General features: G+C 55.3%; 1 protein-coding gene across 2 annotated transcripts; it reads right to left on the bottom strand.

The window, feature by feature from the left end:
- Positions 1-84: 84 nt before the first annotated feature.
- On the bottom strand, positions 85-25,153 carry XPC (XPC complex subunit, DNA damage recognition and repair factor). Of its 2 annotated transcripts, none has more exons than XM_070359282.1 (16): positions 24,994-25,153; positions 18,800-18,995; positions 13,854-13,972; positions 11,069-11,192; positions 10,091-10,175; positions 9,135-9,292; positions 8,749-8,869; positions 7,038-7,127; positions 5,376-6,254; positions 4,696-4,856; positions 3,514-3,595; positions 2,565-2,699; positions 2,313-2,482; positions 1,745-1,838; positions 1,330-1,419; positions 85-586 (listed from the first exon to the last, which is right to left on the bottom strand). In XM_070359282.1, exons 1-16 carry the CDS (start codon positions 25,079-25,081, stop codon positions 380-382), a joined length of 2,799 nt encoding a protein of 932 aa, XP_070215383.1. In that variant the 5' UTR covers positions 25,082-25,153; the 3' UTR covers positions 85-379. The 2 variants fall into 2 exon arrangements, with proteins under 2 accessions (XP_070215383.1, XP_070215384.1); XM_070359283.1 differs by having other exon boundaries at positions 450-586; positions 2,313-2,438.
- Between the last annotated feature and the right edge of the window lie 13 nt (positions 25,154-25,166).

Raw genomic sequence — 25,166 nt, 5'->3', positions numbered from 1 at the left:
CCTCCGGGGATCTTCTTGACCCGAGGACCAAACGTGTCTCTCTCGTCTCTGCAGTGCCAGGCGGGTTCTTTGCCACCAGTGCCACCGGGGAAGCCTCTTAGTAATGTGCAAGTCTCGTTGTTTTTCCTGTTGTGGCTCTTCGTTCTAGTCCTCTGCTGCCCTGAAGTGTTCCTGGCAAAGCAGGCAGCAGTATCGCCTGAGGGGGCCTGCGCTGACCCGCTCCGCCTGCACACAGCGTCAGGGAGCTGCCTGAGGAGCAAGGGGCCCCCCGAGGCCGGGCCTGAGCCATCTGCAGCGGCTCGAGTGTGGACGCAGGAGGACTCTGCCCCGGAGCAGAGTCTGGGGCAGAGCCGAGCCGCCAAGGAGGTGACTGGTCGCGTCACAGCTTCTCAAACGGGAACAGGTGGGCAGCCGCTTCCTTCTTCTCTCTCCTGGTCTTCCTGGGGCACTTTGGCTTCTCAGCCTCTCGGTTTTGGGGCCAGGAGGCCGCTAGGATCCTGGCCGCTTCTGCTTGAGAGCTGGTCCCCTCCTCCTCATCTGATGAGAGCCCACCTCCCACATCCGTGTGGGGAGCGGCCGCCTCACTCTGGGGGGCCGGGCCAGGGCGGGGGAGACAGGAGAAGCGGTGGCGTCAGGAAGCCCACGCGTCCAGGAGCATGGCCCTGGGATGCGGGGGCCAAGGCCAAGGGACTGCCCGCAGGGAGCTGCGCCAACCCAGCAGGTGACTGCCAGTGGCGCGCTGCACTGATTGCCTGGGTTTTGAACCAAAAAAGTGCCCAAATACTTAAAGCACTAACAGTCAGTGTCGGATGTTCCGAGGGAGCAGCCCTGGAGGCCTCGAGTCCGGGGAGGCAGGGGCAGAAAGCTCGGGCAGGAGGAAGGAGCCCATGGGAACACAGAGCTGGGAGAGGGGGCATCAGGGATCTGAGGAGGGAGCAGATGCAGGTGGGGCGGGGGGGTGGTCAGATGCTGCCAGAGCACGTCTCCACGTCTGACCCGGCACTGATGCACCACTCCGTGTGACTGTGCCCCCACGGGAGCCCTTAGGGGCCACAGTGCTGCAGAAGGGCCTGAATGAGCACTGGGGGCGGGCGGGCCTGGGGGGGTGGTCGCAGCCCCAGGGGCAGTATGAGGCCAGGAGGTGCAGACACCTGTCCGCCCAAGTGGGCTCAGCACCGGGTCCAGCCCACGGCGGGCACCCTGTGTAGACGGGGCAGGGCCCACGGCCTGACTCCAGGACACCTTTCTCAACACGGACAGGACACGGCCCAGGAGACACAGGTCTGCGGCCCTTCCCTGGGCGCGTCAGCCTCCGGGGACCACACTGACCTGGGCCCCGTAGCGAAGCTTCAGCCGCTCCCGGATCAGCAGCCCTTTGACCAGCAGCTTCCAGTTCCCCAGAGCCCGCTTCTCCCTCTTCTGCAGAGGCGGACAGAGAATGGGAGATGCTAAGCACGGCCATTCAGGAACAGATACAGGGGACACAGCGGGTCGGCAGAGCCGCTTGGTCTATGCCTCATGAAGCAATACACAGGAGAGGCACCAAAGCCAAACCCCTCTCCTTAACCGGTACCAGTTCTGAGGTGTTTTGGGGACAATGGGGGGGCCCTGGACCACAGCAGATCCCTTTAGGAGGCAGTCGGAAGCGGAAAGCATGCGAGGCCCGGCTCCCCGCTCCTCGCAGCCGTGGTGCAGGCGGCCCGGGGGGCAGCCCCGCCCTGTGTGCCCCCGGCCGCCCGCTCACCTCCTTCTCCTTCTTCTCTATGAGCGCCTGCTCGTTCTCCCAGGCGGTCAGGAGCACGTCTCTGTACTCCTCGCAGACCACGTAGCCGTCGGTTCTGCGGGGTCAGCACACGTGGTCCTTGAGCCCGCGCCTGCTCTGGCCTCTCTACTCCCCGCCGTGGGGACAGCCGGCCAGCCCTAAGCACTCGGGCCCTGAAGGACTCCCTGGCCGGTGGCCCACCGTCCTGGCCAGGGCTGCTGGCAGACACCACCCGGGCGGAAAGCGGGGCGATGGACCCTCCCCTCTCTTCCTCCACCGCGGGAACAGGCCGAGGCCACCAGCCAGGAAGCATGCTGCTCGGTCACCCTGAGCGCCCTCAGAACAGTGTTTAACCTGGCACCTCAGGGTGCTGGTTTCACCGGCTTTGCAGCCTCTGGACAGAAGCCCCAGAGGGAAAGTGTGAAAAGGTCAAGGATCAAGGCTGATCCTGCAAATCCAGAGGAAAACCCTGAAAGTAAGAGCCGGGGCCTCGCCCCCACGCCAGCCTGCCGCCCTGCCTCCCCGCCTCGGTGGCATGCCCCTCACACACATAGGATGGCAGTAGCCTTTGTGGAAATCGAAGCCGGTGACGGCCTGCGCGCAGTCGATGTTCAGCTTCCGGGCCACGCGGTGCAGGTTGGGCAGGTTCAACTGGATGCAGCCCACGGGCATCATGCTGGGCAGGAACAGGTACACGTTCCCAAACTCGTTCCGGGGCACCTGCGGAGGCAGGCGCCCAGGTCCAGCCAGCTGCAGAGGGAGGCGGCCTGGTCCCGGCCCCCGCGGACACGGCCCTCCTTACCTTCCCGTCCACGGCCACCGGCGGCTGGTACTCCTCGGTCTGCCACCTGCCAAACAGGCCCAGGTCGTTGTAGTCGTGCAGCTGCGGCTCGGCCTGGCGGGCTCTCCGGGCCCGGTTGGAGTAGCCTTTCACCATCTACACCAGAGGGAGTAGCCACCGCTCACACCACGCGCTCCCAGCGCACTGGGTACTGAGCTCAGTACACCCTTTCCCGCAGGCCCGGAGGTGGGTGCGTCATTAGCATCACCCCGTATTAAGAGGTGAGCAATCTAGGAGGTGTGAGTAGTTCACCCCCGTCACGGCCTTAAACTGTGTCCATCACTGAAGGGGACAGTGGACTCGAGATGTTTCCACGGCTGGTGAGCGACAGGCCTGCTTTGGGCCGTGACCTGCTCCCTGTGCCTCAATCCCTTCCCACAAACCAGAGGCCCCCTACCTGGCCCAGCTCCCCAGGTCTCAACAACCCAAAGGGCTCCTCCCAGCGATCTCTCAGAAGCGCCCGTGGCTCACGACTGCCCACACTGTCCTCTGCTGGCTGAACTGGGCCCCGTGTCCCATCCCAGCCTTGCGATCTGTGCTGAATTCACACGTCTCTGGGCAGTTGACCGACCCGGTGTAGCACTGAGGCCAGGGCAGGGCCCTGGGGCCGCTGTCTCGCTAGCTCAGGCCTCGGACAAGCTGCCCTTTCTCAGCTCCTGCTTTCCTGTCTGTAAAATTCACGTGTGATGCCAACTCCAAGGCTCAGCAGAGACCGCAGAGAGCTGGTGTGGGCGTGTCCACACTAAGTGGGGCTATGGCCTCTCTGAACATGCAGGGGACACAGATCTGACCCCAGGGCCTCAGGCACACGCCGGGGGTCGGAGGGCTGCTTTCCCCCCCCTGCTCTCCCACGTGCCCACGCTCTTCCCCTGCCCCGGGGCGCGGCCGCCTCCCGTCCCGCGGCTCTCACCTTGTAGGGCACTTCTCCGAGCCGCACCACACGCGCCTGTTTCAGCCACGTGTCCCTGGAGTGCAGCGTGTGCACACAGTCCCTGAGGAGCGGGCGGGAGACAGAGGACTGCTCACACCCACCGAAGCACCGAGCGCCCCGCTGCCTCGCCCAGGGCCCTGGGGAGGCCCACGGCCTGCCATCTTGTGGGGGACGTGTCCACTCAGACCCCAACCCCAACGGCCGCACACAGCACCTCCTTCCACGGGGAGGTCCCGGCAGCTGGGTTGGGGGGCAGAGAGCCCCAGCCGTGCAGGTCAGGTGTGTCCCCCCTGCCTTAGGGTTTAGTCGGCTGCTCAACCCCAGATAGAGAAAGAGAGGAACAAGTGTCTAGGTGGCGGCGGGGGCCCCTGACCAGGCAGGGGACAGGGAGCTCCCACACAGACCCTAACCCCTCAGGGTTCACCCGCAGGAGGTAGCTCCCAGGCAGGGCACTTGAATCACCTACTCCTGTGCATTTCCCGAAGTTTCCTTTTTTGCCTTTCTTTCCCCATTTACCAAGAACATCCTCTATTTTTTGGTCTTGTAGGTCAATATTCTTAAAAAGTCACTTATTTCCTATTACCATTTCTTAAATGTCTTCTTCTGGTTGTTATGTTTTACTCATGTTATTAAAGCTTTGTTCAGTTATAACTACATGTATTTTACGCTCATTTTCCATGTTTATTTCTCCTTCCTCTTTGGCAATTTCTCTTTACTGCAGAAAAGACACACGTAACATACAATTTACCACCTGAACCATCTTCAGGCCTGTAGCTCAGTGACACTGTTACCTAACCATCACCACCATCGTCGCCTGAACTTCTCATCCTCCCAGGCTGAAACTCTATACCTTTTAAAATATCCAGTGATTTTAATTTTCACTATAAACCCTTTACTCCTTCCTTTTATGTGTTCGTTTGACTTCAGTTTTGGGGTTTTTTTTTTAATTGCCCATATAAACCTTACCCGCCCTACTTATTTTTCCTCCTATAAGATCGGCCTGCCCCCGATCTTTTAATCCCTGTGGTTTTAACTTTCAGGCTTTAGGCTGTTACACACTCCCCCACGTCCCACCCCCGCCGCTGCACACGGCACGCATGCGCAGTCAAACTCATCTCCCTGCCCTCGGAAGGCCGCGAGCCCCACTGGGCGGCTCCTCACCTGGAGTAGACGGCCTCCCCGCGGCAGTACCCGAGAACAGCGGCCGTCTCAGGGTAAATGGCCTCATACTTGAGGAGGTGCCTCTTGAGAGCGTAGAGAGGGTGGTTCTTATACGTGCCGATGACGGTGGGCAGAGGCTGGTCCAGGTGCTTCGCCTGAAACTGCAAAAGTCAGACAGAGACTGCCGAGTGTGCTACACGCGTGCTTAGTCCTGTCTGACTCTTTGCGACCCCACAGACTGTATGTAGCCCGACAGGGTCCTCTGTCCATGGGATTCTCCAGGCAAGAGCGAGCTCTGGGCGCGCCCCGCAACCGACAAGGCACCTCCTCAGCCCTCCGCACTCCTCCTGGGAGCTGAGTCCTGGGTGCTGTGCGCGGGCGCACGCTGAGCGGGGGCTACACTGAGTGTCTTCCTCTTTTACTTGGGACGACTTACCTGACTTACATCAATCTTCACATTTCTAACCGGGCAATGACTGCAAGAACACAGGCTTTGGAGCCAGAGCAACCTGGGTTCCAATACCAAGTCCGCTCCTCTCTCAGAGCCTCAATGTGCAGCTGGTGAAATCAAGGCTGCAATTACCCCAGCTTGATTTAGAGCGCCCCAGCCGCTCTGACCATTAACTGAGGCAACACTCCGAACCCCTCAGCGCGGGCCCGGCGCTACGCCCGGTCCTTACCTCCTGATCCTCCCGCTGCTCCCTGTCCACCAGCGGGCTCCGGTAGGGGCGCAGGGTCTCCGCCCACCAGGCAGCGTCCACGCGGCTCTTGCGGGTCGCTGTCAGCCAGGCGGGGTCGTACCTCTGCGTGACGTCGCGCACGCAGCCGGCGCCGTCGATGCCCACGACGTAGGTCACGGGCTTGGTGGCATACTGGTAGCAGGTCAGGGGCTGGCCCACCACACCGTGCACGCAGTCCACACACACCCACTTCTCCTCGCGCTCCAAGAACACCTCCAGCCACTGGTCCACGCCGGCCGCTCCCTGTCTGCCTGCCTTCCCGCCGTCCGCTGACGGCTTCTTGCCTCCCTTCGGCTTACTGCCCGCAGCGCTCGCCGATGCTTCTACGAAGCCAGGGCGCAGACCGCGGCTTCCGTGCTGGGACTTGGACCTGCTCTTGGACCCCGCCTTCGTCCTCTGAGGGGCGGGGGCCCTCCGCGGCCTCAGCAGGCCGGGCTCGGAATCCTCGTCGGACGGGAGGCAGCTGTCCTCGCTGGAAGGCTCAAAGTCAGAGCCACTGCTGGCTGCGTCACTCCCGCTCTCCTCCTTGTAGGACACCTTGGCGGCCACCCGCCGCCTCCGGGCCTGCGCTCGCCTCTGGGTCCCCCGCCTCTGCCCCCGAGCCTGGCCCGCGTCCTCCCCGCTGGACGGGGACTCCCCCCGCGGCCTCCTGCCTGCGGCCGCCTTGCCCCCCTTCCCTCTGGCACGGGCCCCACCAGCGCCCCCAGAAGACGCGTGCTCTCCTCCGCTTCCTCCGCTGGGCTTTCCAGGAGCGTGGCTGGCAGCTTCTGAGGAGCCCCCAGGCGCCTCTGTGGATCTTTCCTTGCAAGGTTTCTTTCCCTTAAACAGAACAGGAAATTTCTGCTTTTTATCTTTAGCTAATGATACGATAAAGATTCTGCCATCTAACAGGCCTAAGTCCCGCTGGAGCGCCAGCCTACACGAGAGGTCCCCAGCTCAGTGACGGGCTGGCTGCCCTCCAGCGGGGGTGAGAAAGCATTTACTAAATTCTACAGCACCCGAAAGGAGCCCACAGTCTGATTCTTCTCACTGTAAAGTGAGCACAGGATGTGGGAACAGACAAACTCGGGTTCACATTCCACTTCTGCATCTTAGTTTTATGTGATTTGGATAAATCATGTCACTGCTGAGTTTCAGTTTCCTCAGCAGGAGTACCCATCTTACACATAAGGCACTTTTCAAGGAAAATCGCATTATTAAGAATTCAGAAATTATTAAAACTTGACTTCTGGACCAAATTTCAGACAGTGCCAGCACCCCCAAGGAGCAGCGTTCACCCCCCTTCCTGGGTGACGGCAGAGTTCAGAGGCTCCCCATCCTCACCCCACAACACTGAGGAGGACGAGGACCTCTTTACTGTACCATCCACAGACCAGAAACGAGAGCACCAAGGAGCCCGGCCCGCAGGCCCCTCTGCACATGCAAAGCCCAGGCTGCTGGATGCCCGCCCTGCACAGAGCTTCCCTGCACAGCGCCTGAGCCAGGCCCACTCGGAGGAAGCCTTTAAAAGCAGTCTCAGGAGCAGATCTGTTTAAGTCTCAGGTAATTTCTCACTCCTCCCTGACCACCCAGCCTTTCCTCTGGAAGGCCCGGGAACGTCACCTTCTCTGCTGATAACTTCAGAGGAACTGGCTGCAGAGACAGTACGAGGCGGGTAGGGAGATGCAGGGCCCGGAGAAGCAGCAGAAATATCTACAATGAGAAAGAACAACACGCTCGTCCTTGGGAGGAAGGACTGGAGAAATCCCGTGTGGTGAGTGAACCCTGACGCGGGTAGGGAGGTGCAGGGCCCGGAGAAGCAGCAGAGATATCTACAATGAGAAAGAGCAACATGCTTGTCCTCGGGAGAAGTAAGGACTGGAGTGATCCTGTGTGGTGAGTGACCCCTGAAGACACTGCAAGTCAAAGGAGCCAGACATGGAAGGTCGCACGGAGCTGTCCCTTGGCTACCTGCAAGGACCACTCCCAGGACCCGCTTGCACTCCAGAGCCTATGATGCCGCCCCACAGCAGGGTACAGCAGCCGGCGCTCTGTACCCTCAGGTCCCACCTCTGCGGGCTTAACCCCTGTAGGGAGACGTCTGATCGGCAGTCAGTGAGTCTGTGAACGCAGAGGTGGCAGACCATGAGCCTGACTGTACATATGAAGTATCCAAACTATGAATCCACAGAGACAGACCCAGGCCGGTGGCTGCCAGCTACCGGGGAGCTGGGAGGCCGGGGAATGGAGTGGCTGTGCGGTGGGCACGGGGTTCCCTTCCGGGGCAGCAGACGGGATTTGGGAATAGGCAGTGGTTATACAGTACTGTGAATGGAACTGCTCACTTCTTTTTCTTAAAAAACAGAACAAAACAACTATTGTTTTTGCTTAATAAAACTTCAGGAAGAAAAGGTGTACAGAGATACACAGGAACAGAGTCTGGGAGGATGATACTGAAATACCACTGTTCTCCTCTGGCTGGTGGTTAAACAGCACAATTCCTGGCCAGATACTCAGACGTTTTCAAGCCACATCAGAAGAGAAAGTAAAGATGCTGGTCATATGGTCTCTATAAAGATACAAAATGTCTGTCTCTTTCCCTGAACAGAATCTGAGGCTCCGACACAAGCATAGGCACTGACAGGAATCTTCGAGGATAAAAGCACGTTTCTACGTGTTTCGCTGAGACGGAGCTCTACCTGAGGGGATTGTGAGCGTGTGACAAAGCCTGTGTGCACAGAAGCTCTTCGCCATGGCTCCTGGACAGAACCTCCTCGCCGCACAGCTGTCTGCCAGGTCACTGCCCGATGTGGATGGTGAGGAAACCCCCTTGAAGGACTTCTGCAGCCAACATTACGCCTTTTTTTTTTTTTTTAATGTTTATTTATTATGGCTGCACTGGTCTTACTTGTGGCATCTGGGATCTAGTTCCCAGACCAGGGTTCGAACCCAAGCCCCCTTCACTGGGAGCATGCAAGTCTTAGCCACTGTACCACCAGGGAAGTCCCTCCTTGGGACTTTTAGACACTACTTTTGAATACTGTACACAACTGTAGGGCACCTGACCACGAACGAAGTGCTTTACCCCAGGACGCCGAGTGGAGACCGGAGAGGGGCAGCTTTCAGCGCTCAGGATGGCCCCAGTCCTGACTCCAGTGCTTAGACTGGCCCTAAGGAAGTGATTCCGCTTCTCTGAGCTCGGGTACCTGTTTTTATCTTATGAGAACTGAGCAAGGAAGTGTTTGTAAAACAGCCTGACTGGTGCGTGGCACGTGACCGCTGCTGTCGTTGGCTCACAGACCTACAGAACACTGCTGCCAGGGGTGCCACTCACGTGGACCAGCTCCTCGTCATTTCTTGCCGAGTAAATAGCAAATCTCCGCTCCAGCGTCGTCTGCAGGCCGTCCTGCTCGTTGGTCGAGAGTTCCGCGTTCACTGTAAACGTTCCGATGAACCTGGAGAGAAACCAGGTACTTCTCTGCGTGAGAGGCCAGGGCAAAGAGAAACCTCGTTCTCCTACGGCCAGAACCCACAGTGGGGAGCCTCAAGAGGGGCTCAGGAGCCCCCCTCCCCGTGCTCCTCTTCCCAGCCTGTCTGGCCAACTCCTGAAGACCCAGCCCAGACCTTCCCCTCGAGGAGGGTCTGTGGGACTGACCTGCACCCAGCCTCTGAGACCCAAATCCTGCCCTACGCTCTGCAGGACAGGCCGCAGGGCCCTACCATTTCACCAGGTTGGACAGGTAGGAGACGTCCACGTCTCGGGGTGGCACTTTGGTGAAGCGCGTTGGGATGATGGAGAGGCCAATGGCTTGCAGGTCTGGCTGGTTGCAGATGCTGTTTCGGTAGAAGCCGTTTGCCAGCAGACACAGCAGGTGAACCTGAGAAGAGGGAAATGGGAAGCCTGAAGACCAGAGGGAGTTTGGCTGCCAAATTCAGTGACGTTTCGAGGACAGGAAATACCTGCCGTCATTTCTATATACAAAAACGTAGAACTCCTAACACTGCCGTTTCCCAAGGCTCTGTCTTTCACCCCCTCTTCTCTCTAGATGCTCCTTCCCTCAGAGAGACAAATCTCAAAGCTGCAAAATACAAACTTCCTTTCTCTAAGAGGTCTTGTCTTTTGGAGGTGCATCCTGAAGGATCTGTGGATGAAACGTTAGGAAGCCTGGGGTCTAAAGGACCGTCAGTACGGCCTCTCCCCGCGCCATCCTCCCCTGACCCGCCCCGACCCCTCACTTAAATGAGGCCTTCCTCAGCTGCTGGGGCCCGCACTGATCTCCCCTAGCTCTGCATCCTAGGTCTCCCTGTTCTGAGGTCTGTCCTGTTCCATCTGTGAGACAGAAAGCCTTGAACAGTAGAAGACAAGCTCTGTGCAAGTCTCTCTCCCCACAACGCCAGGCTCCTCTCAAGGCCTCAGTGTGTGTCCAGTCAGTACCAGCTGAAGTCAGGAGCCGCCGCGCCTTCAGCTGAGGCCAGGCCCAGTGTTACCGGTTGGCTGAGCGGAGTGCTGAGCTGACACCTCATGTGCCCTCCCGGGCAGAGGTCACTGTCACCCCCTTATCACCCCACCTCGCTTCAGGAGAGCCGGAGGCGTGGCTGACGGAGCGCCAGTGCCCCACACACCACCCCCTCGTCGGAGCGGCCCGTCTGCCTGCCCACCGCCTGCCCCTCCTTACCTTGTGCGTGTCCTCGTGAACCTCCTTACTGAAACGTTTCATCATTCTCCGAAGATACGTCTCAAACTCCATTTTGATCTTTTCACTGCAACGCACATTGAACAATCCTGAAGTGGAGGGGGAGGCCTGACCCCACTCGCCCGTCCCCGCCGACACCTTTTGGGGGCAATGACTCAGGCCGCGCTACCCAGCAGACCTGCCGCTGGCCCGTCCTGCACCTCCTTGCCCGCAAACCCTGGCCCAGGTCATTCCCTCCCCTGACCCGCACCTGCCAGGCCTCCAGAGCGGCTGCCCCAGGACCTCCCTTCTGCCCACCCCCCGACTGCCCACTTCCTGGGGCCACTGCCTTGGCGTTAAGTCAGCACACGTCGCTTGTCTGTGCAACGCTGTTCTGCTGTAAGATCCCTCTCGTCTCTGTCCCAAGCCCTTTTAAGAAAACCTCTTGAACGACTTCTTTTATCTACCTCCTTGACGCCTGATAAAGTGCCTATCACGTGGGAGACTCAGGACCAGTTAACTACCAGGAGATGCACTGCATACAGCCAGGCCACCAGGGGCTGCAGAGGGACCGGAGACCCCTGGAAGGAGTGGGGGAGGCCCCCAACCGCGGGGGGCACTGCCACAGGCCCTGCTGCGATGCCGCGGGACACGAGCTGGGGTGTCCGATCAGCCTGACAGACACAGATCGGGGCTCCTCCACTCACAGCTGAAACATTCCTCAGCCCTCACTCACACGCTGTCCTGAAGAGTCAGTACGGTAACAGGCGCCCTGCACGGCCCCTGGCACGTCTGCGCTCGCCTGGACACAAAGGTTTCGCCTTCAAGTCCTCGAGGTGAGCCCAGGGCTCTCTCGCCTAAGGCTCCTGACAACCTGGACACTCAGCCCACGTCTCCTATGTGCTTTCCAAAAGCTTTCCTGGGGAGCAGCTGCCGATGGTGAGACGTGACGGAAATCTAGAAGCAAGTGCTTGATCGTACCTTCTTTCTCTGGCCTTCACCTGCTCCGGTGTCTCAATCTCTATCTCCACTGGCTTCACGGGCAGAGCAGATGCAGAGAAGGCTGCGCTTTCCCCCACGTCACCCGGCACGGGCTCACTAACTTCTAGCAACAGTAATTTTTTAGATCAATGATAACAATTATTGTTATAAGAGGCAGTGTACTGAACAACAACAAGGTTCTGCTGGGGTGGAGGAAGTGAGGCAGGAAACTGTCGAGACCCCTGCTCCGAGTTCCTAGGAGAGGCCCTGAGCGCGCACGTCCAGGTGTCTCACTAACCTGCATGAGCGCCCAGAGCAACAGCCCTGGGGGAAGATCCACAGACACAGGGACGGGGGGTGAGTCAGACACAGACCCTGGGGCCATGAAGCCGGGGCATGGGAGCCGTGTCTTGCTCTCCGTATTATTACAGTAAAGTCCGCCCACAGCTCACTTTGTAGAGGTATGACTTCAGACTCGACTGTAAACGTGTACATGGTGAGGCATGCATCTTTTTCATCTCCTTCTCCGCTACACTGCTTGTAAACACTGCTGCTGCTGCTGCTAAGGCGCATCAGTTGTGTCCAACTCTTTTGTGACCCCACAGACAGCGGCCCACCAGGCTCCGCCGTCCCTGGGATTCTCCAGGCAAGAACACTGGAGTGGGGTGCCAATTCCTTCTCCAGTGCAGGAAAGTGAAAAGTTAAAGTGAAGCCGCTCAGTCGTGTCTGACTCTCTGCGACCCCATGGACTGCAGCCTACCAGGCTCCTCCGTCCGTGGGATTTTCCAGGCAAGAGTACTAGAGTCGGTCACCAGCCGAACTTAACTCTGCTGAACTGAATGTAACAGTGAACTTCATTAGCTAAGCCTTTCAAAGCAGCTCTGGACCTAGAAGCAGTGAGCACACCCGGTGTTGGGACCCTGGCTCCTGTGTGCCAGCTCCTACTAAAATGAACAGGGCCGATTCCAGCTCTGCCGCAGGGAGACCCTGGAACGCCCGTATATCTATTGTGCCAGAGAACAAAAACATTCTCAGAAACTACTGAGGCCACGTTAGACACCACAGCGCGGCTGCTTAAAGGGGCTCCTGCTCGCCAAATGTGGGGGCAATCTGAAGGTCAAAAGGCTAAAGAGGATAACTGCTGACGTAGTTGAATTTTAACGTCCACAGTGATACCCGAAAGAAATGACTAAGTAAAAAGTCCTTAAAACGGAGACCTCTGCTTTACAAATCAGTCAGCTAATAATTATATGCGAAACGACAATCAAAACATTGCCACCTTGCAATGCTCACTATAATAATCTTTGATTCAGTCAAGATCACACCGACACCATTAAGTAGAAAAGGACTGGTGCACAGGATCTTCACAGAGACTCAGAAGGAAAATGAGCCTTTACACTGGCACAGCCAGGCAGGGCCACAGACACGGTCGAGCTTAGCATCGCCCGCAGGACCACCCAACGCCAGGTGCCTCTTAGTGGATGCGCTACGAGGCGCAGAGCTCGGTGATAATACGGAGCATTATCATCGGCAGTATTCCTGCCAAAGAACGGTTACTCTAAAGGCAACCAGGTCTTTGGACTCACGGTTCATAGCACAGGCAGGAGGGCATTCAAACAAGCTAACCATCATGATAAACCAGAACATGAGACATTCTACAGAACAAGAGGCCAGGACTCTGCCAAAATGAAAAAAAAAAAAAAAAACAGTGCTATGAATTGGAGCAAACTCCAGGAGATACTCGCGGACACGAGACCCTGGCGAGCTGCTGTCCATGGGGTCACAGAGTCGGCAGGACTTAATGACTAAGAACAAAGAAAAGCAGAACAGTGAGGCGGGGGCGGGGGCGGGGGCTTCCCTGGTGTCCCAGTGGTTAGAGCTCCTCACTCCCATGCAGGGGGCACGGGTTCAGTTCCTGGGCAGGGGACTAAGATCCTGCTGCTGTGGTGGGTGGAGCCTCTGCTCTAGATTAGAGAAACCAAATACCTTGATTAGATCCTGCACTGGGCGTGGGCAGGGCGGAAACAAGAAAAAAAGGCAGCTATAACGGATCATCTCACAGTAATCAGGGCCTTGATTAGGTGATGACAGTATTTCATCAGGTGGGACAATGCCTTACTCTCCGGAGATAAACGCTGAAGTATTACAGTGAAGAGTCAGGATGTCTGTGACTTACTTTCGCGTAGTAAGTAGTCCCACCAGCAGAGTTACAGAAAGAGAGACACGGTCCCTACGGCCCAACAGTCAAGTCAGGGCGTCGAGGCGAAGAGAGCCTGGACTCCAGGCTGCATTTCTTTGTAGGTTTGAACACTTTCAAAAGGAAAAGCTAGGAAAAGCCCTGCCAGGAAGGTGGGCTTAAGGACGGTGAGCCTGGCCGCTGTTTACGCAAGTAGGGATGCGCCAGGCCCGTCACGCTCTCCCACAGCCACCCGGCTCACAGGGGCTGCGCAGCGCTCACCGACCGTCCCGAGAGCAAGCTCAGCTCGCACCGCTGGACGCACTCGCGCACACCGCTGCACGAGGGGCCAAGCTGGACCCGAGGCACGCGCGAGCACGTGCCTCTCTCACTGATCTCTCACTGAGTGCCCCGCAGGGAGAGAAGGCACAACCCTCTGGGGCGCCCTGGTCGTGAACTGTTCCTTACACCGAAGCAAGTCCCTACTGCGACCTTATCTTTGTCTTCCTCGTTTTCCAAGAAAAGGACAGGGCTGCCGTGACATGACCCCGAACAGAACCAAGCAGGCAAACAGGATGAACTGTTCTGGGAGCAGAGGGGGTCATTTACCTTCCACTTCTTCCCAGTCCTCCTCACTGTCTTCCTCGTCGTCCCCCTCGCAGCTGCCTTTGTCCGCAGCGGCCTCTCTCTCCGGGGGCTGGCCCTTCCTGCGGGCGCTCGGCAAGTCCCTGCGCAGAGATCACAGAAGAAGGTGAAGAAAGCGCGCACGTCCCGGTGCCGTGGGGAAGCTAAGCTCCCCTTTCAAGGCTCCTTCTGTTTACTGTGAATCTGCTGCCGTTAGTTGAAGATGGTTTGGGAGCTCTGAGCCTCACGCCCTGCATTATCCTGGGCCTCGGGTTCCCAGCAGGATGGGCTCTGATCAGGGGTCTAACACTAGACGTGTCTTCGGAAACAGGAGGAGCGTGATGAACCCGCACCCTGAGGCTGTGTGAAGGGAAACAGCCGTCTGCAAACAGACAGGAAAGGGAGACGAGACCACGAAGAGAATGCAGGGCCCAGAAGGAGAAGCCATGATGCCCGAGCGCACGTGTGCAGCCAGACGCCAGCAAGAAAGAGGGAAGGATTACACTCGCTGCCGCTCGCCGCCTCTGAGGGGCAAGATGAAAGGCGACTGAGGCTGGCAGAATTTAACTCCTAGGCACGTGGGGGTGTGTCATGAGGAACACGGACGGCGGGAGCGGAGGCACAGAACTCTGCAGATGCGCAGCTGGCTACACCCCGGCTCAGGACTCAGTGCTTGTTCACACGCAACATGTTAGTATTCCTGCAAGTTCACACATAAAACATCTTTAGAGCCCCGAGTTACTTTTAGTTTTTGTAAGATTTGACACATGGTGTCCAGTGAGGATATTACCCAAGATTTTAGCACAAATACTTAAATTAACAAGCTTCAGACTGCAGCTCTAAAAAGACAAGGCATTCCCTTTTTAGCCTGCCGCTTCCTTTCAAAAGCACAGAAACAAAAATATCCCCTTAAGAGTAAACGTGGGAGAAATGTCACTTCCCAGCCTAGAGGCAAAAAGGGGAGCCGGGCTCTCCCTGGCAGCGTCCTGGCTGATCTGTACGTGGACTTCTCTGCAGAAAGAATCCAGCAGGTGGGAGCGGGAAGCGGGAAGCTCAGTGGCATTGCAAGGAAGAGTCTTAGGGAAGAGGAGGCGAATGGCGGTGCTGAGTCCACGTGCCCCCGTGCTCCTTCCCACAGCTGCCCTGTCCTGGGCTACCTCCCAGCAGGACTGGGGGATGCCGGGAGACCCCGTGCTCCTTCCCACAGCTGCCCTGTCCTGGGCTACCTCCCAGCCCGGACTGGGGGATCGGGAGAGCCGACACCGGGAGGGCTGGTCTCCTCCAGGCGGGACTGGGGGATCGGGAGAGCCGACACTGGGAGGGCTGGTCTCCTCCAGCCGGGACTGGGGGATCGGGAGAGCCGACACCGGGAGGGCTGGTCTCCTCCAGGCGGGACTGGGGGATCGGGAGAGCCGACACTGGGAGGGCTGGTCTCCTCCAGCCGGGACTGGGGGATCGGGAGAGCCGACACTGGGAGGGCTGGTCTCCTCCAGCCGGGACTGCGGGATCGGGACAGCCGACACTGGGAGGGCTGGTCTCCTCCAGCCGGGACTGGGGGATCGGGAGAGCCAACACTGGGAGGGCTGGTCTCCGACGTGAAGCGGGGACTGCGGTCTCTCCGTTGGCCCTCCTGCCTGCACCCCCACCCCTCCCCCAGCACTCCCCGGAGGCAGATGATCAAGGGATCACGAGGTCTACACGCATGGTTCACCACGTTATCAATAGCTCAGTCACTGTAAGAGGCCCTGCCCTAGATGCCAAGCGGCATACACAGATGAGCCGGTGTGGTTCCGGCCGTCTGAGAGCTCACAGGCGTGTGCGGCATGGACACAAGCAAGTGTAACAGGCGTCTGTGCACTCACAGGAGGCTATGATGGAGACACAACTAAATATAACGGACGTCTGAGAGCTCACAGGGGTGTGTGGCTTGGACACAAGCAAGTGTAACAGCCGTCTGTGCACTCACAGGAAGGTATGATGGAGACACAAGTAAATATAACGGACGTCTGAGAGCTCACAGGGGTGTGTGGCTTGGACACAAGCAAGTGTAACACAAGGCAGGTGAGTTACACTCTTCAGAGATGCAGCAAGAAGCCAGAGGAGGAGAGGGGGCCAAGGGGCAGGTGAGTTCTGTTCTGCATCGTCAAGGTTGCAGAACGCTTCCAGGCTGCAAGCAGACTGTGAGCACGTGTCGAGTGAAGGGGGGCGTCCAGCTGGGCAGGAGCAGTGCGAACCCAAGGGGAGCAGGACAGGACGCAGCTGGGACGTCGGGGAAACGACTCAAGTACCTAATGTCTGTGTGGTAGAAACAGCACCGGGCCAGGAGCTGAAGACCTGCGTCTTATCCTGGCTCCTGCCACCATCTAGCTGTGTAGCCGTGAGTAACGCACTCTCTGCAAGCTGTGGTCCTCACCTGCAGAGGCTGGGAGGTGACCTACCATCTAGCTGTGTAGCCGTGAGTAACGCACTCTCTGCAAGCTGTGGTCCTCACCTGCAGAGGCTGGGAGGTGACCCACCATCTAGCTGTGTAGCCGTGAGTAACGCACTCTCTGCAAGCTGTGGTCCTCACCTGCAGAGGCTGGGAGGTGACCCACCATCTAGCTGTGTAGCCGTGAGTAACGCACTCTCTGCAAGCTGTGGTCCTCACCTGCAGAGGCTGGGAGGTGACCTACCATCTAGCTGTGTAGCCGTGAGTAACGCACTCTCTGCAAGCTGTGGTCCTCACCTGCAGAGGCTGGGACGTGACCTACCATCTAGCTGTGTAGCCGTGAGTAACGCACTCTCTGCAAGCTGTGGTCCTCACCTGCAGAGGCTGGGACGTGACCTACCATCTAGCTGTGTAGCCGTGAGTAACGCACTCTCTGCAAGCTGTGGTCCTCACCTGCAGAGGCTGGGACGTGACCCACCATCTAGCTGTGTAGCCGTGAGTAACGCACTCTCTGCAAGCTGTGGTCCTCACCTGCAGAGGCTGGGACGTGACCCACCATCTAGCTGTGTAGCCGTGAGTAACGCTCTCTGCAAGCTGTGGTCCTCACCTGCAGAGGCTGGGAGGTGACCCACCATCTAGCTGTGTAGCCGTGAGTAACGCACTCTCTGCAAGCTGTGGTCCTCACCTGCAGAGGCTGGGACGTGACCTACCATCTAGCTGTGTAGCCGTGAGTAACGCGCACTCTCTGCAAGCTGTGGTCCTCACCTGCAGAGGCTGGGACGTGACCCACCATCTAGCTGTGTAGCCGTGAGTAACGCACTCTCTGCAAGCTGTGGTCCTCACCTGCAGAGGCTGGGACGTGACCCACCATCTAGCTGTGTAGCCGTGAGTAACGCACTCTCTGCAAGCTGTGGTCCTCACCTGCAGAGGCTGGGACGTGACCCACCATCTAGCTGTGTAGCCGTGAGTAACGCACTCTCTGCAAGCTGTGGTCCTCACCTGCAGAGGCTGGGAGGTGACCCACCATCTAGCTGTGTAGCCGTGAGTAACGCTCTCTGCAAGCTGTGGTCCTCACCTGCAGAGGCTGGGGTCCTCACCATGCAGAGGCTGGGAGGTGACCTACCATCTGCAAGCTGTGGTCCTCACCTGCAGAGGCTGGGACGTGACCTACCATCTAGCTGTGTAGCCGTGAGTAACGCACTCCTCTGCAAGCTGTGGTCCTCACCTGCAGAGGCTGGGACGTGACCTACCATCTAGCTGTGTAGCCGTGAGTAACGCACTCTGCAAGCTGTGGTCCTCACCTGCAGAGGCTGGGAGGTGACCTACCATCTAGCTGTGTAGCCGTGAGTAACGCACTCTCTGCAAGCTGTGGTCCTCACCTGCAGAGGCTGGGACGTGACCTACCATCTAGCTGTGTAGCCGTGAGTAACGCACTCTCTGCAAGCTGTGGTCCTCACCTGCAGAGGCTGGGACGTGACCTACCATCTAGCTGTGTAGCCGTGAGTAACGCACTCTCTGCAAGCTGTGGTCCTCACCTGCAGAGGCTGGGACGTGACCTACCATCTAGCTGTGTAGCCGTGAGTAACGCACTCTCTGCAAGCTGTGGTCCTCACCTGCAGAGGCTGGGACGTGACCCACCATCTAGCTGTGTAGCCGTGAGTAACGCACTCTCTGCAAGCTGTGGTCCTCACCTGCAGAGGCTGGGACGTGACCCACCATCTAGCTGTGTAGCCGTGAGTAACGCACTCTCTGCAAGCTGTGGTCCTCACCTGCAGAGGCTGGGAGGTGACCCACCATCTAGCTGTGTAGCCGTGAGTAACGCACTCTCTGCAAGCTGTGGTCCTCACCTGCAGAGGCTGGGACGTGACCTACCATCTAGCTGTGTAGCCGTGAGTAACGCACTCTCTGCAAGCTGTGGTCCTCACCTGCAGAGGCTGGGACGTGACCTACCATCTAGCTGTGTAGCCGTGAGTAACGCACTCTCTGCAAGCTGTGGTCCTCACCTGCAGAGGCTGGGACGTGACCTACCATCTAGCTGTGTAGCCGTGAGTAACGCACTCTCTGCAAGCTGTGGTCCTCACCTGCAGAGGCTGGGACGTGACCTACCATCTAGCTGTGTAGCCGTGAGTAACGCACTCTCTGCAAGCTGTGGTCCTCACCTGCAGAGGCTGGGACGTGACCTACCATCTAGCTGTGTAGCCGTGAGTAACGCACTCTCTGCAAGCTGTGGTCCTCACCTGCAGAGGCTGGGAGGTGACCTACCATCTAGCTGTGTAGCCGTGAGTAACGCACTCTCTGCAAGCTGTGGTCCTCACCTGCAGAGGCTGGGACGTGACCCACACAGTCACCACGACTGTTCCAGTCTTACCAGCGGCCCGAGCGCCACCTAGATGTGTTTAAAGATCCCACCTTTTCCACAGACCCCAGAGACGAGCAACAAGAGCAGGTTTCCTTGGTCACACTTCCCTGATGGACCCGGTCAAGACGTTTTCTGCCATCTCACCTGAAACCTTCCCCATGGCTGAGGGCTTCATCCTTTATAACCTGGGGCTCTTCAGATTTCACGGAAACCTTGGCCGCCTTCCTTCTCACTGGACCATCTGCTGAGCCCCCAGCATCACCACAGCCTCTCTTCCGCTTTCCTCGGGAAACTTTTGTGGGAGGGCTCTTCTTTAGCAGTTTCTCATCTTCGAAGACATCTAGATGACCACACGGAACACGAGAGGAGGGACATAGGAAAAGCGGAGACATTGCAGGTTCGTGTGCAGGGTCACAGAAGTCCTCCCTGGTAACCTCTCTCCAGACACCCATCAACATCCCACATCTGGTCAACAAGCAGCGTTCGGCCCCTTCCGCCTCCAGCTGGTCTGCACACTACACGCTTCCTTCATCAGTTACTCTGTTCTACCTCCTAAGGCTATAGAGACAGCAGCACACGACCCATAAAACCTCAACTGCAAACCTGAAATTTTACCTCACGTCCAGCAAGGAAAACGCATCAGTCCACTAGTTACCACTTTGCTCGTTACTTCCTGCTGAGACTAATTAGGGATAATCCACTCCTACTAAGTGCAGAGCTTCAGGTTTATACACGTCTGAGTGTGAAGGACAGGGAAGCCTGGTGTGCTACAGTCCATGGGGCCGCAAAGAGTCAGACACGACTGAGCAACTGAACAACAATGATTTCCCCTAATCTAAGCTTCTGCTGTCTTTTAAAACCAAACGCTACTCAAAACACATACTTTATGAAATCTATCCAGTCTAACCCAAATGTCACTCACACAAGCTCGTGTGTGTAAGTCATTTCAGTCGTGTCCAACTCTGTGCAATCCCATGGACTATAGCTTGCCAGGCTCCTCTGTCCATGGCATTTTCCAAGCAAGAATACTGGAGTAGGTTGCCATGCCCTCCTCCAGGGGATCTTTTGAACCAGAAATTGAACCTGTGTCTCTTATGTCTCCTGCATTGGCAGGTGCGTTCTTTACCACTAGCTCCACCTGGGAAGCCCCTCAGCAGCCTTAAGGTTGGAATAAGTTAGCAGTAATTGAAAAACAACTGTATTTTAATAACTAACCATTATTAATAATTAATAAATAAAATAATAACATGTTGTTAAAAGGAAATATAAAAAATCCATACACTATTCGCTTTAGTTCAACTAGGGTATGGTTTCTTAACATATAACTATATTACATATGTTATAATATATTAATACAACAGGGGAAAATATTTTTCTATTATAGTCAGGCAAATTCTCTTAAATCTGAAATAAATCATCTTTTTTCCTCTGCACAACTCTGCTTCAGTTAATATTGCAAAACAAAAATACTCTAACCTTTTTTGAGGTTCCAAAAGGAGCTGTGATATTAACCTAAAGTGTCAAATTAATTCATTCCTTTCATTTATGGTTTTAACTGCTGACTCCCTGGATACGTATTTTTAGTCCCCAAGAATACAATTTTGCATGGAAGAAAAAGACTCTCCCTTTTTGAGCTAAAAAAGAAACAACTGAATTTTAATAAATTTCACCTTTTTAGCAGCATTTGTTTTAATGCTGGCTAAAATCACTGATTCAGTTCTGTTTCTTCAGATTTCTTATTTCAAGGCCAAAAGTTTATTTATGACCTGACAATTTGGTAGGGCATACTGAAAACCAGGATTTCTAGATCTTACAATGATTTTTAGCCCTCTGTTAATAAGATGCTAAATACTTTCTAGTGTAAACATGCAGGTGGGAATTTGCTTCAGGAGTACTGTTTCTTCCTCTCTAAACTTGGTTGGTTAAAAGGCAGAGGTGTGCGTTTCTGTGCTTTGAATAGAGAAAGAGAGAAGTTGAAAGTGAGAACAAGGGGAACAAACTGTGAATGAAAAGACAGTTTATAGTATCAGCAGTCAAAGTATCCAAAAGTTTAAAAGTCTGGACGCCCATCCATTAAATGGACAGTAATTAAACGATTAACTACGGTACAGTCACACAGTGATATAACCTGGTCATCTTTTAAGACGGAGGAAAAAGACACGCGAGGCAACGCTAAGGGTGCAGTTGTTTGCAGAGTTTCTACCACAGACTAGAAAGAAACACAGTATTGTCTAGGGGCGGTGGTTTCTGGATGGTAGACACATGGTAACGTTCTTTTCCTAAATTCTTTGTGTGTTTTGTGTATGCGCCAGGGTATCAAGGAGGCTATTATCTAGACATTCCATGCAAATGGAAGCTAAAATATAGCTCAGACAGCAACAATCGTATCAGGCAAGATAGACCATAAAACAAAGTCTATAATAATAGACAAAGACATTATATAACGATAAAGGGCTCAATACAAGAAAACGATATCACTGATTAACATATATGCACCTAACATAGAAGCATCTGAATATATGCAGAAAATATTAACACAAATAAAGGGAGAAGTTGACAGTAATACAATAATTGTAGGCGACTTCAACACCCCACCTACCGGACAGATCATTCAGAAAGAAAAATCAATAAGGTTAACGGTGCCTTAAATGACACATTGGACCAGATGAACTTAATAGGTAACTTCAAGACACTGTGTCCAAAACAGCAGAACACAGTCTTTTCAAATGCGCACGGAACCTTTTCCAGGATCGATCGACCGCATGCTAGCCACAAAACGAGTCCCAACAAATCCAAGACTGAAAAGGTATTAAGTATCTTTTCCGATGACAACAGCATGAAACCAGAAATCAATTACAGGAGAAAAATGAAGCACAAACCCACGAGACTAAACAGGATGCTACACAAAGCAACCAGCCAACGATGACTCACGATACCGTAGAGAAAATCAGGAAATGCCGCAGGACGGCGAAAATAAAAACACAAGTTTACAAAATCTACAGGACACAGCGAAAGCAGTTTTAAGAGGGAAGCTTAGAGCAATACAGCCCCACCTCCAGAAACAGGAGAAGTCTCCAACAACCTAACCTACCATCTAAAGGAATCAGAAGTATCAGTCATAAAAAAGAAATGCTGCCATTCGCAACAACATGGAGGATATTATGCTTGGTGATAAAGAGAAAGACAAACACCATGTTTTCCCTTGTATACGGAATCTAAAAAATAAGTGAACAAATAAAACAAAAACAGACTCACAGATACAGAGAACAAATTAGTGGCCACCAGTGGGGAAAGGGGTAGGGGAGAGGCAAGACAGGGGAAGAGGATTAAGAGGCACCAAGTGGCAGGCATACAGTCAGTAAATTACCAGGATGTCATGTGTAACACAGGGATATGGTCGATCCTTTGTAATAACTTTATATGGAGTATTAAGTGTGAAAGTGTTAGTCGCTCAGTCAGGTCCGATTTGTGACCCCATGGACTGTAGCCTGTCAGGCTTCTCTGTCCATAGAATTCTCCAGGCAAGAATACTGGAGTGGGTGGCCATTGTATTCTCCAGGGGATCTTCCTGACCCAGGGATTGAACCCAGGTCTCCTGCATTGCAGGTGAACTCTTTACTGTTTGAGCCACCAGGGGAGCCCTTATATGGAATACAATCCAATATCCAATCATTGTTGTACATCTGAACTAATGCTATAATAACTCAACTATAATTTAAAAAGAGGCCATTTTCCAAGACTCTCCAAGATCTAGAGCTGTCTGCTAGAGTCAGCCGTCCGTTCTGGATCCCCTGGTTCCAAATCTGTGGATTTAACTAACCTCGGATTGAACTTTGCTTGAATCCACAGATGTGCAACCTGTGGAGGGCTGACTGAACTACACTGTTATATAACCTGGTTATTTGAGCAGGGCAGGAATTAACCACTGGGCTTGCTCAGCCAGCTACTAATTTAACAACAACCAAAAAACCCCACCTGCTTAGAACTGCCGGCAGCACCTCACAGCAGTAAGAATAAAATACAAACTCCTTAGTCTGGTCTCCAACCTAAGGGTCCCAGTTATTTCTCTCACCTCAATTCTAAAACATTCCTTTCTAAGAGTTTTAAACTTACTGATTCCTCTGCCCACATCCTACAAAAGGCCCCTCATTACAGTCAGTAATTGGCTGAAAGCACCGTGTCCTCGGACAGGACTTTTTGGCCACTGATTCTGACTCTGCGGCATCTTCCCTGTGCCCATGCCAGTTTTATTACAGAGACCTACTCTGCCTTCTTCATGGCTCCTGGCACCATGGGAATTTGCTTTTTAACTTGTTTGTCCAACCTCCCCTTCCCCAAAGATTACAAGCATCATGAGAGCAGAACCTTGCCTGTCCTGTTGACTGCTACCCTTCCAGTGCCGATAACTGGGCCTGAAAATAGCCAGGTGCTCAGTAAGTATCTGCTGAAGGAGCTAATGATGAAGGAGTAAATCGACGAAGGAATGTTGAGATCGAATATGTAGAAACTACAGGGGCCCTAATAGAAACAAAGCTATAATGGGAAGCCAAAGAGATGGCTGTTGAAAGCAGCGAAGCATCAGCTTTATTTGCATGCACTGTGGTGCTGTTATACACTACGCTGACCAGTCACCAAAGACGAGTCACCAAATCAATTTCAGCTGCAGCCAAAACCACAGCAAAGACCACAGTTCTTCCCGGAAGCTGCCTTGGAAACTTACTGCAGCACTCTGGCTCGCAGAGTGCAAATGGGGCTTGAGTGCCCCCCTTGCCTACGCGTGGGCTGAGTGATAGAGTTAGCCCATCTGATCACCTCACCCAGACCAGGCCCGGAGCCTGATGTGCCATCTCACTGAAAACTCACAGCCACCCTGCAGAATCACAGAATTACGCAATCTAGAGTCATAGGGGGCCTTACTAGTGATTCGGCCCAATCGTCTACTCAGGTATATGAGGTACCCCAGAAATTCCTTCTACTGCATGCATTACAAAGTTATTTGCACTTAGTATATGCAGAGAAGTGGAGAGGACAAGATGAGATACAGCAAAAAGACAGACATGTTTTCATAAGCTTATCTGGTTAAGACAGGTCAAAAAGGAAGCAACTAAATCACCAAGATCCTCTGTGATGAGGTGTACCTGGGAAAGACCACCTTAGGCAAGACACTCAAGGAGTGCCTGGGTTGAGACCTGCAGGAAAAGAAGGCAGCCATGGCAAAAGCCGCGAAGAACATTCAAGGGAGAAGGAACATCAAAGGCAAAGGCTCAGGTGAGAAATAACGCGGGGTGCCTGAGGAACCCAAAGGAGGCCAAAAAGGAGATTGTCTGGGAGAGGAGAGAGCAGCAGCGAAATCATGTAGGGTCTTGTAGGCCGTGTGAGGAATCTAGATTTTATGCCAAGGGCAGTGGAAGCCAGAGCGTTTGAAGTAGGAGCGTGGCAAGATCTCCTTTTTTTCTTAAGATCACTTGCTGCTGCATGGAGAACTCTAACCCTAACCCTAGGGTTAACGTTAGTAAACAGACGATTGCAGTCGTTCAACTGAAAAGTGAAGGTGGCTTGGGCAGGAGGTGTGGCCAGGAAAATAAAGAGAAGTGGAGAGATTTGAGACAGGGTTCTGAGGTGGAAATGACAGAGCTTGCTGAAGGCCTGGAGGTGTGCAGTGTAAAGAAGAGGGGTTTGTTCTAACAAGTGATGAAGTGATCAATGAGGGGGGGATAAGTGGGGAAGGGGCAGGTTTAGTTTGCCCAGGACAAATTTAAGAAACCTATTCGATATGCACGTGGAGAAGTCGGCTGGGATCCGAAATCTGGGGGTCTAGGGTGGGATTTAGCTGAAGGTACCGTTAAGGAAGCCTGGCGTGCTGCAGGCCGTGGGGTCGCAAAGTGTCGGGCAGGACGTAGCGACTGAACAACTACTGTTCAGGAGATCAGCACACTCCCGCACTCTTAAGTACGGGTCCGCTGGTCTCGTGGGGGCACAAAACCAGTGCCTTTTGCCTATTCGCCCTCTGCATCTGCCAGGAGACCGGACTTGACCCTGCGGGCGGCAGGGCGCAGGAAGAGACTGCGCAGGGGAGCTCGCGGTCCGGCCAGGATTGGCGGAACCGCTCAGTGCGCATCCTGCACGGAGGGCAAAGGCGCAGCGACGTCGGAGTGGCCCGGGGCGGGCGCACGCCGCCTGCCTCCCGCGGTCACCGGGACCCGGTCTCCTCCGCGCAGGTGGGCGCAGGATTGCCTACCCGCACCCGCGGGAGGCCGGCCTTGCCCTCCCCGCGCCCGGCCTGCCTCCTGCCCTCCTCCAGCCTCTCCCCTTCAAGCCCGGCTCGGCCTTGCTCTCACCCGCCTCCTCCTCCTTGCGCCGGGCTTTGGTTTTGCCCTTGGCCGTCTGGCCGCGGGGACCCCGGCCAGCCGCGCGTTTCCGCGCCATCTCTGCCCGGGCAAGACTCGCCTGGGAAGGGACGCACCGCGCCGGCGCCGGACGCTGCCCGCGAGCTGGCTCCGCCCCGAGGCGG

The sequence above is a fragment of the Bos mutus genome, chromosome 22 (genome assembly GCF_027580195.1).
Source record: "Bos mutus isolate GX-2022 chromosome 22, NWIPB_WYAK_1.1, whole genome shotgun sequence".
Lineage (NCBI taxonomy): Eukaryota > Metazoa > Chordata > Mammalia > Artiodactyla > Bovidae > Bos > Bos mutus.
The sequence above is the reverse complement of the archived record's forward strand: the minus strand, read 5'-3'. Positions and strand labels throughout refer to the sequence as shown.